The sequence below is a fragment of the Anopheles coustani genome, chromosome 3 (assembly GCF_943734705.1).
Source record: "Anopheles coustani chromosome 3, idAnoCousDA_361_x.2, whole genome shotgun sequence".
NCBI lineage: Eukaryota > Metazoa > Arthropoda > Insecta > Diptera > Culicidae > Anopheles > Anopheles coustani.
In genome coordinates this window covers 61566126-61577887 of record NC_071288.1, presented here as the reverse complement: position 1 = coordinate 61577887, position 11762 = coordinate 61566126, and the positions used below count along the sequence as shown (strand labels likewise).

At 48.1% G+C, this 11762-nt stretch overlaps 2 protein-coding genes across 2 annotated transcripts; both read right to left on the bottom strand.

Annotated features, from left to right (window-relative positions):
- Positions 1 to 516: 516 nt before the first annotated feature.
- Positions 517 to 4199, bottom strand: LOC131261457 (kinesin-like protein costa). The gene is made up of 2 exons (XM_058263497.1): positions 4151 to 4199; positions 517 to 4088 (listed from the first exon to the last, which is right to left on the bottom strand). The coding sequence occupies exon 2, from the start codon at positions 4072 to 4074 to the stop codon at positions 763 to 765; it is 3312 nt and encodes a 1103-aa protein (XP_058119480.1). The 5' UTR covers positions 4075 to 4088; positions 4151 to 4199; the 3' UTR covers positions 517 to 762.
- A 3091-nt stretch (positions 4200 to 7290) lies between these two features.
- LOC131264599 (uncharacterized protein K02A2.6-like) lies at positions 7291 to 11430 on the bottom strand. The gene is made up of 2 exons (XM_058266878.1): positions 11150 to 11430; positions 7291 to 10543 (listed from the first exon to the last, which is right to left on the bottom strand). The coding sequence occupies exons 1-2, from the start codon at positions 11428 to 11430 to the stop codon at positions 7291 to 7293; spliced, it is 3534 nt and encodes a 1177-aa protein (XP_058122861.1).
- Between the last annotated feature and the right edge of the window lie 332 nt (positions 11431 to 11762).

Here is an 11762-nt window from a genome sequence, read left to right as displayed (position 1 = left end):
CACGACGTTAAATCTCTCAGTTATTAAAACGAAGATTTTAAGGAGTATTCTTTTCCAAGCGACATTTTAAATTGTATGGAAAAATGGCCAGGATAATGGAGCACGACGAACCCCGTAGATAATGTTAAATTAAAGCTATCTACGGTGGTATGATATTTTTAGTGTCCATAATTCCATGGCAATGGAAAGTTTTCCTAGAAATTTAGTCAAATGTGCTTCCAACACTTGTTACAGCTTAAACTATCGGAAAGCTTTCGTGATTTCATGCGTAAATAATAATGAGCTTTATCCTTTTTTCTTGTTTAAACCTTTTGCAGAGCCGTGCAATTCACATAGGATGCATTATATCATCATATCCTGTTACTTATAGTTTTTTTTTAAACTGCCTAATTCTACCAAAAACATGTCTGTACATTTTTCCGGGCATCTTGCCACATATGTTTCCCCTATATCTTCCAAAATATCATATTGTGTTTCTTTCTCCATTTTTTGTACCCCACATAATTGATTGAATTAAACTATGATTTTATTTTCACTTAACTCACTCTATTTGCCATTAAGTAAATGCATCAGTTTGTCAATGTGTGGTGCATGAAGAATTTCTGGTGAATATACTGTATAACGTGTTTTTACCGTGTGTATATTCTACACCGTATTTAAACGTAGGGTCCTAACATTTGCACAAACTAACACAGAAACGATGACACCGTTCTCCGGTACTTGTAAAATATTCCTGTTTTAGAGAGTCCGTCGATGTAAGATTCACTTGTTACCACCATCGCTTTGGATGATAATTTTGTTCTTTTCACGCGTTACTTTCGTCAGCGAGGGCCTCGATGCGCCCTGCAGCTGTTTGAGATTCTGCTGCGGAATGTCCGCCTGGAAAATTTTTCGCTTATCACTGCCATGGTAGCGCGACAGTACCTGCAGCTTGGAAAACAGTTTACTCTTTGGCCGGTGGTCCTTTTCCACAAGCGGTACCACGATCGGTGCTGTCGTTCCGCCAATGCCGTGATGGTGATGATGGGTAAGGAGGGCCGATGTCGTACCGGCCCCTGCCCCCGATACGGGAACTGTTGCTGCGCTGTGCTGTGCCTTGTAGTGTGCGAGCTGCTTGGAAGTGTGCCCGGCTAGCAGTGGCTCACTGCTGCTACCGCCGTCCGATTCGTACTGCACCGTGTGATGGTGATGGTAACGGGTGGATCCAGATCCCAGCACTAACTCGGCAGTTTGCGTGTGGTACGGCGGAAGCGCATTATCCGGGATCGTGCTCGAAATCGATGCTGATGTGTCGGCTGCGAAATGGCGCAGCATCAGGTTCAGTTTAGTCTCGTGTTGCTTCTGGAGAGCCACGATCGATCGCTCCTTCTCCAGGCGCGTTTGACGAATAGTGTTGGTGAGTATCTTCTCCTGCCACTCCCAGGCGTCCTTTTCCCGTTCGAGTGCGATGAACTGTAGCTCCAGCTTGCGGCTAGCCTCCTTCAAATCCACCACCTTCTGGAAGTACTTGTACAGCAGTGTGCGCATTTCATCCGGTGACAGCTTGTTAAGCCGTGCCATTAGCATCTGTTCACCCTTTTCACGCTGCAGGCTCTCGTCCGTGTCGATACTGCGACGGCCACAGATCAGCTCGTTCTTCATCTCGATCGCCGCGTCGATCGCTTCGATAGCCTCGTCACACTCAACCAGTTTCCGCTCCTCATCAAACGAGGGCATTTTCTCTTCGCGCAGCTTCCGATCTAGCTGGCACCGCTGCTCGACCAGATGGTCGCGCGTTCGGCGCAGATTACGAATTTCGCACCGCAGCGATTCCTTCTCCGAGCTCTTTTTGTTGACGTACTTCTTGAGATTGCTCGACTTTTCCTTCAACACGTGCTCGATGTGCGAGATGCGTTCGTTCATGTTGCGAATTTTGCTCTTGCTCTCTGTCGTAAGCTCCTGCAACGCCCCCGCACTGGTGTTGTTGCTATTCGAGCGAGCCACACGCGACTCCTTCTGAGCTGCTTCCAGCTCTCGTTCAAGCGTCTCCTTGCGGTCGAGTTCCTTTTTCAGCATGCGCTGCAGCACGTCCAGCTGCTTCTGCGAGTCCTTGATCGATTGCTGCAGCTTCTTCTTTTTGTGGCCCGATTCGCCCGCTATGAACCCGATCGACTCCAGGTCCTTCAAACGCTGCTCGAGGTGAGACGTTTGGCTTTTCAGTCGGTTGATTTCTTCCTTATCCGTCCCATTGACGACTGCCTTACGGAGCTGCTTTTTAGCCTTCTCGTAATCCGCCTCCAGCTTGTGCTTTTTCTTGCTAAATCGTGACTTTGCCACCGAGCGCGTCTCGCTGTTTTCGATCAGATCGGTGATGTACTTTTGCTTGAGCGCGATCGTTCGGCGGATTTCTTCGATCTGCGCGTGCAACGATTCGATGCTCGCCTGGCAGATGCGCAAATTGCTGCTAAGCGTGTCGATCTTTTTATCCATGGCCGTCGCCACGGCCGGTTGTGATTCCGCTTTCAATGGCAGCATAAGAGCCAGCTCGGTGCTGCTGACTGTTTCACTGTCGAAAATAGATTTTCTGCGGGCTGGATTGTGGAATGCGCCCGCACCGGCACCATTCCCGACCGTCGTACCATCAGCTGGACGATCGTTCTGCACTTGCTCTTCCGCTGTCGCCACCGCAAGTGGATGTGTTTGAAAAAAATCCTGATACTTTTCCATGATCAAGGTGTTCGTTTTCATTTGGAACGCTTTGATGTAGCCCTGGATACGGTCACTGACGTCGGTCAGATGCGTACCGATATCGGAATCACTTTCATTATCCGACGGAAAGGCGTGTTCCTTGCCGCTGCCGTGCAGCGTGTTACTCGTGTCTTCGACCTCGTCGATTTCCTCGATGGGGCCAAGACAGGCGCGGGCCGGTTGCGTACCAGCCGGAATACTGATGTCGGTAGAGCTGAAACAATCGTCACACTCCGCCTTCAGGTAGAGCCACTCCTCGATCTGACTTCGCTCCGTTTGGTTCAGCTCGCACGTGCTGAACAGCTTGGTGAATAAACATTCGGCATTTTTCAACAGTTTCGCCCACTGCTGGGAGGCAAAATAGAGTCCGTCCAGGTTGGCGTTCGTGCCACCGATCTCCTCGTTGAGAGATACAATCGGCACGTTGTTGTCGGAAAACGTGTTCATCACGACATGGTTTACGATTTCCTCCGCACGCTCGCCAAATTCGAAATCCCGCAGTGTGCTTTCCGATTCGGCGATGGTAGACGATGTAGCGCACAGCAGGAGTAGGGTTTGCGCCCGACCACCAAACGAGTCCTTCAAAAAGGCCGTTAGTACGGAATCGTTATACTGCTCGTTACGATGAATAACGATGTCCTCTAGCTTGCGCAAGCCGTTATCTGCCGGTACCAGTTCCCCATCGATCATTTCTCGATCCGTGCCGCACAGATCGCAAAAGCTGACCGTCGACTGGCGATGTTGGTTAAGGCCTCCTACGGAGGTCCACTGTTGTTCCAGCACGAGGCTGAGAATACTATGGTTTTCCTCATTACGGCGCTGTAAACCGAACCCCAGCAGTGCGTAGGTGTCTTCCGCCGAGAAACACTGTACCATGGCCGCGTTTTCCAGCACGTCGATTACGTCCCCCTCGGCGGTAATCTCGCTCCATGCGATGCTTATCGAAAACATTCGCTCCGGATGTGCCTTCAGACGGCAGAACAGATCGCGCACAAACCAAAGCACAATACCGTCGTTCGTTGCTGTGCGATTGTCATTCATACAACCGTAAAGGGTGAACGTTTTGCCCGTCCCTCTGGCACCGTAAGTGACGACAGAGAAGTCATATCCTTCGAGAACCGATTCCTTCAAACCAGCTATCGATTCAAAGTACAAGTCCTGATTGCTGATCGGTTCGTGGAAGATGTGTGAAAAGCGAAACGTTCGCCCTCCGGCGCATTTGAGACAGTTTTCATCTTCTTCCTGGTTTTGCGCGTGGTGGTTTATCGTTTGGGTGGACGTTTTGTTGTCCGCCTGGCCGAGCGTTGCTGGTGCAATTCGCACCAACACCTTTATCGGTATGTTCATGCTGTTGCTGAAATCTATCGGCAAACATTAGTAAGTTGAGTGAAACATTAAACTATTGCCTTAAAATGCTATTTACCATTAGATTGCCCTCTGCGTTCTACAAGAAGTGTGTTGTTTATTTTCTCTGATCCTTTCTAGTGTTGGCAGAATCGGGACTCGGAAGATTCGAAGATTCGATCCCTAGAGGGGTTCTAAAGATTCGAATCCCATTTGACGGATTCGAATCCCAATTGACGGATTCTAAAGATTCGAATCCCTTTTGACGGATTCTAAAGATTTGATTCGATTAGGACTCGAATCAGATTTGATTTGTTTGGGATTCGAATCTGTTTTGATTTGTTTGGGATTCGAATCTGATTTGATTTGTTTAGGACTCGAATCTGTTTTGATTTGTTTGGTACTCGATTTGATTCGATTCTCAGTTCCAGTTCGGTAGTGCATCAGAGCGGATGTTAGCAGTGCATAAGTTTCCTGAAGTAGTTAGCGGAAAAGTAAGGTTACGGCACGACCGCGTGGTGACGCCGAGCTGGAGCTCAGGTCAGAAAAATCCTAGCTGCCGCACATCTCGTGCTGTTTGAGTCAATCAAGCGGACCACGAGTTCTTGTGTCCTGACAACGGAAGGAATTATCCCTCCCGTGGACGGCGGGTGGACATATGGCTATTATAGCCGGTCCTAAAGGACGAGCCCCTTCATAGGAGTTCGGACAGAGTCGGTACGCCTCTGATTACGTGTAAGGGAACAAATTGTTCGACTTAGCGTAGGAGGATATACCCCGACTCGCATATCGAAAGAAGAAGAAGAAGATTCGATTCTGACTTGATCCTAAACTGTTTGAATCGACTCACAATGATTTGAGTCGAATTAGTCACATAACTAGTCGATCTAGAGACAATGTAATTGATTTAAATTTACTCAAATCGAACGCTGGGTAGAATGTCCAATGGACATAGATTGAGTTTTTAGCGCGATTTGCAAGTTTTGCTGTAAAAAAATTCCTGGAACCTATTTTTTACAAAGAAATACAGTAGAATGTCTATTATCCGAGTTGTTCTACCCAACCAAACCCATTTCATCAGGACCAGACCATTTTTACCGAATTCTAAATCGGATTCTGGGGATTCAGATTAGGATAAACAATTTCCAGACCAACATTGATTTGTTTACATGAAGATGATGATGAGTCCCACCGCTTACCCCTACATAGGATTGAGAGGCACGAAAGTATATTTGTGTTCCTTCCCATGGACGAAAGGTAAATTGCCGAGTCCCCCAAGGTTTACGAGGCACCACTTTCCGGAGTGTAAGAGGATATTTCTGCTCTGTTTGTAGTTCCCCCCGCCAATTACCATTAGTTTATAATGTGGTGCGACTATCAAGAACAGAAAGGGACCCAACTACAGCGAGATGTGTAGATACTATTAGTTCTTTTCGTACAGCCATGACCACCAATTGTCCTCGTTTACGCGCGCGTGTCTCAAAATTATGTAGACTCATTCATTCTATTCAGTTAAATTAAATAATAAAAATAAAAAGTCCCTGTTCATTTTTTTACTCATCATCATCATCGTCAAAGACCATGTTGACAAATGCAATACTACGGGCTCAAAAACTACAACATTTACTAAATGCATTGCAAGCACATCGTCAGACTACCCGCTTCACGCATACGGCACATAGGCGTTTGAACTCCCTAAGATTTCACGCTTGTTTAATCTTTCTTGGCATCCTGTTGTACCATTGTCCTCCTAAAAACAACGAACTTCGAGCGTTCCCAGACAGATAGCCGGGAAGTCTTGGCTCACCGACATTAGGAGTGTGAGTCCTAACTACTATCCTTTCCCCCAAATACGCTGGTACCAGGCATTTCAAAATTTTGCACACAAAGACCACAGTTCCAAAGGAACACTATCCGCTGCTTGGACCGACTGTTTCTTGGATTGGGATTCGGATTTGGAGATTCGGTTTACCCACCACTAGCATAAAGCTGCGCGCGCCATGTTGGCTTCAAAAACTTGGTCGCAGCTTGAAATAATAACTGAAATAGCCAAATTGCTAATAACTTTTTAGTGCCTAGGTCAATTTCAGCAACATACACCTCAAATGAAAGGTCTTTTGAAGGCAAACAACTTGATACAACAAATATTTTACCTCGATTCTTATTTTATGAAATAAACATTTGAATGGAATTTAGACACAGATACCTTCAAGGTATTTTCTGCTGAAATAACAAATTTGTAAATAATTTTTGATTCTTTCCACCGATTTGTACATGTACAGTGCCCGGCAGGAAAAAGTGCCCACTTCGAATTTTCTTGATTTTCGCTCAATATTTTTTTCTCAATCCAACTAAATATACTGCAAGTATTTTTCGTATATTGATTAACATATTTCATATAAGATCCACTAATGAGTAAGCGAAAACAAACATATTTTGATTTTGAGAAAAAAATAATAAAAAAAGTATCTAAAAAAACCGTGACAAGAAAAAGTGCCCACTTCAGTTATTCATTATTATACATAAAAATAAGAAATAATAAATGCATTTTGATATTTTATGTGTTCTCTTTTAGCTTTTAGAACCTGCTGCGCTTTGGCATGCTTTCTACTAGGATTTTTAGTTTTTGGGGATTTTATTCTTCTCAAGCGCGCATTAGAGCTTCAAAATTGTCGTTTTTATTCGATACATCAGTTTTGTCCACCCTGGCATCGAGAACTGCCCACAAATTCTTAATCTCCGGGCTCTGAGGAGGCCATTTCAACAGTTTTGTCCGACAAGATGGGAAGAAAGACTTCGTCTTCTTGGCAGTATGTCGAACTTGGCCCCGCCGGGCTGCGTGAAACTTGCCCCAACCGGGAGAACGAACTTCTCTTCTTTTATGTTCTTTCGTGTAGCTCTGGTCTTTTCAATCAGCACACATAAATTACATAATTAACCATTAGAACTATATTTACTATGACGATCACGTACACTTTAAAAACAGAGGTCCTTGGCCTAAAACTTAACGGTAATTGACGATACATAAAACGGACGCCTCGCGCGGCTCGTCCGTGCCCGATGCTCTAGCGATCCCCAGTCGAAGGCAACTGATCGACGGACGCTGCGCATTGACCCCGATGGATAGCAGGAACCCACATCAGCTGATAACGGCGAGTTATCAGTGAGTGGCCCAAAGCTTATCCATCGGGTCAGGTCCTATCACAACATCTCCCCCTTTTAATTGAGACGATACTCGTCGAGCCTACGTGGGGGTCTTCTAGGCCTAGAAGACCGGCGTGGCTCTTGTATCGGCTGCCGTCGTCTGCTAGTCACGAAAGGGACTGGACGTGGAGATGCAACCGTACCCGATGTGTTGATTTGCTGCCCTGCAGGAGAAATCGGCCTTGTTTCCTGCGGCGCCGGATCGATGAGCAAATCCAACGGCAATCGGTTCGGCTCTACGGTATTACTAGGTGCATTAATTGGCGTGGCAGCACCGCGCTCTCTAAGCTGATTCAGGTGACGTCGATGCACCTTGCGATCCTCGGTCTCCACCTCGAACATCACCGTACCTAGTTCTCGTACAATCCGTGCTGGAACCCACCGCCAAGAGTTTCTAGCATACATCTTGGTATAAACGGCGTCACCGCTACCGAACCGTTTATCGCCCACTGGCGGTGCTTCCTTTTCTGCGGAGGGAGGTTTCAATAGTTCTAGGGCGGTCCGAACCTTTCGCCCCAGCATAGCCTCCGCCGGAGTTTGGCCATTTCTTACAACCGGGTTGGGAGTCATCCGATAAGATGCAAGGAAAATATCGAGTGATTCCTCTCGTGTGGCTCCACCTTCGTGGATCTTTTGCATTTTTCTTTTTAGCGTGTCCACGAAACGCTCAGCTTGCCCATTCGATTGAGGATGAAACGGCGCGGTTTTCACGTGGTCTATGCCGTTTCTACAACAGTAATCCTCAAACTCGGACGATACGAACTGGGGCCCATTATCGCTGACCAACGTTTCGGGATAGCCAAATCTTGCGAAGATGCCCCGCATCATCGCAATAGTAGCCTTTGTCGTAGTGCTACGCGTCCTTACCACCTCTGGCCACTTTGTATGCGCATCAACCATTACCAAAAAGTAATCACCGTCAACTGGACCGGCATAATCGATGTGGATGCGCTCCCAGGGCTTCTTGGTAGCTGGCCAGGAAACGGGTTTCTCACGCGGGGAGGACTTCGATGCTACTGCACAGGCGTGGCATGTTTTCACGTACTCGGCAATGTCTCTATCGATGCTTGGCCAGTACACATAACTGCGAGCCACCGCCTTCATCCTTTGGATCCCTGGATGTCCTTCGTGCAGCTGCTCCAAGCAACGCCGCTGTAGCTTTCTTGGGATGACCACCCTCTCCCCGAACAAAATACTTCCCCGGAACGTGGATAAGGCCTCGCTTCTGTGGAAAAAGCGAGCCAAATCTTCGCCGTATGATTTGTCTCGCGGCCAACCTTCCATAATGTATTTTGTTACTTGCCGCAGTACCGGGTCGGATTCCGTTGCCTTCGCGACATCTCTAAAATGAAGCGGAAATAGGTTAATACAGTTTATTACAACGGAACTCACGTCCTCTTCCAACTCAGCGCTTGCAATGATGTACTCTGGATCTGGTTTTGCGTGCTCCCTTATTAGCCTTGAGAGCACGTCCGCGTTGCCAAATTGATCCGTTTTAACATATTCGATGCTAAAATCGTACAGTTGAAGCTGCAGAGCAAAACGCTGTAACCTGTTGGCTGTGTAAACAGGTATACCCTTGTTGGAGCCGAAAATGCGCAACAGTGGTCGATGATCCGTCTGCAACCGGAAATGGCGTCCGTACAGCATTTTATGGAATTTCTTAACGGCAAAAATGATCGCTAGACCTTCACGATCGATCTGACTGTACCCTGCTTCTGCCTTCGTTAGGGCTCGTGAAGCATGCTGCACCACCTTCATCGATCCATCAGCAAATTTATGGCTGATCGTTGCGCCTAGACCAACCGACGAAGCATCCGCAGAAACCACTATTTCCGCGTTGGGGTCGTAATGCGTCAGGAGCAGGTCGGAGGCCAGTATCTCTTTAAATTTCCGAAAGGCATCTTCGCACTCGCGTGTCCATTCAAATTGTGACTCGTTTTTCAGCAGCACATCCAGAGGGTACCGAAGGTCTCTCATCTTTGGAACGAACTTCCCGTAATAATTCACGGCTCCTAAAAAGGATCGTACTTCACTCACATTCCTTGGCGCCGGCAACTCGTGAATTACTGCTATCTTTTCGGGATTCGGTCTGAGACCCTGGCTATCAACGATGAACCCCAAATACTCAATTTGAGTCATTTTGAATGCACACTTTTCCGCGCGGATGGTAAATCCGTAATCTTCGATGCGCCGGAAAAGGTTTAGCAGGTTCTCATCGTGCTCACGCTCCGTTCTTCCTCCCACGACTACGTCGTCCATGTACCCGGATGTACGATTCAATCCGGCGAGCATTGCATCCATCAGCTGCTGGAATGCCGCTGGTGCAATCTTTATCCCGGGTGGCAGGCGGTTGTAATGGTATAGTCCGCGATGCGTATTTATCGTAAGTAACGGACGATACTGCTCATTTATTTCCACCTGCAGGAACGCGTCCGAAAGGTCAATTTTGCTGAAAAACTGGCACTGAGCAAGTGTTGCAAAAATATCCTCTGGAAGTGGTAGTGGATACTCATGGGACTGGAGAGCTGAGTTCAGGCCAGTTGAATAATCTCCACATATTCTTATACTGCCGTTCTGTTTCCTCACTACCACGATTGGGGCTGCCCAATCCGAATAGTCCGTTCTGGTGATAACACCCAAGTCTTGCAGGCGGTCTAGCTCTTTTTCCACAATAGCTTGCATCGCGTATGCAACCGGACGTTTGGGACAAAATACTGAACGGTGATTATCCTTCAGCCGCAGCTGAATATTTGCCTTAGTGCACAATCCACTTTCACTGAACATTTTAGGGAACTTGCTTTCCCATTTTAGCGCTTCTGTGCTTATCGCGTTACAAAAGTGGTCCATTGGCACCGACCCGAGCTGGAACTGCTCGATCGCATCTGCTCCCAGAAGCTGCAAGTCTGCTGGTATGACGCGAATAACGATGACCTTTGTCCTGTCGCCAATCGTTACCCTTGCCGTAAATTCCCCATCCAGCTGAAGCTGCGAGCCAGACGCTGTCCTCGCGCATACTCCTACCGGCTTCAATGTTGGCCTACCCAACTGGTCCCATGCACTCCGTCCGACCACCGTGATGTCCGAACCGGTGTCGAGCTGCATGCGCACCTTCTCGTTGCCGATCAGAAGGTCGACGAATTTTCTTGTTTGCGTCACCTTGCAGACGTTGATCGTTACAAACCGTGTCTCAACCGGAGTGCGCCTGTTCCATTTCTTGGATTTTCGCCGCTGGCGCCTACCGTTTTGTTGGTTGCAGAAACCCTCTCTATGGCCCGTTTTGTTACAGTCACGGCACTTATGTTGGGCATAAGAACAGTTTCTTGCCCAATGGGTACCTCCACACAACCAACAAGGCCCAGCCGGCTTGTCGCGAGTTTCTCGATACACGCCACGTTCTTGCCGCCATTTTCCTCCTTGATCTTGACCAGGCGACTGGTATCGCGGTCCTCTGGCCCTTAGCGCCAGGACGCGATCATTAGTTTTTGCTGCAATCATCGCGCTGTCGACTTTAAGACTCGCGATCCGTTGACATTCCGCGGAAAGCTGCTCCAATGTCACGTCGTTTCGCTCCTCGATTCGAGACAGAAGCCTCGTTCGCACTTCAGCGTCGGCTTCATCTTTCAAGCCGCAAACGAGCATTAAACATTTAAACTGCTCTTCGCTCATTGCGGCAAGTTGAAAGTTCACGCAGGAGCGGTTCACTCTGCAGACAAATGAAACCAAATCCTCGTTCCGCGACTTTGTAAGCTGCAAACACGTGTATCGCTTACTAACGAGCGACTCTGCTTTCCCGAAAAGAGCTGTTAACCTTTTCGTAGTATCGACGAACGACAAGTCACGAGGGACACTCGGCAAGATAAAACTAGTGTACCGCGCGTACTCGGCGGGTCCCAGCTTGCGTATCAGCAAACGCACTTTAGCTGCATCGTCGAGGCGAGAGGCATCCTGCGCAAACAGATCCTCGTATCGTGCAAACCATGCACCGAAAGTTACGTCCGATTCCGCCTCGTAACGAAACTCCGTGATGCTACTCGATAAAGCATCCATAATCACCTCGGGATTGCTGGGAACACTATTTGTCGGCTGGGAAGGCTGTGATGCGGATTTCGGCTGCTGCAGCAATTGGGCGAATAACTGATGCTGTTGTTGCATCTGCTGCTGCTGTTGTTGCATCTGCTGCTGCATCTGCTGCTGCTGTTGCTGCATTTGCTGCTGCATCATCTGCATCATTTGGGCCAGCATCGCAAAATCAAAATTCTGCCCAGGCGCTCCGGATGACGCGGCAAAATTATTCTGCAATGGCTGCGCGGATGCACTTTGCGATGGAGGCTGCGTCCATGGCGCTTGGTTTTCGTTGGCGGGCTGCGCGGATGCGCTTTGCAATGGAGCCTGTGGCCATGGCGCTTGGTTTTCGTTGGCGGGCTGCAAATGATGTTGCCCGGGAACAAAACCACCAGAGCGGATCGCGGATGATCGACGCTCGT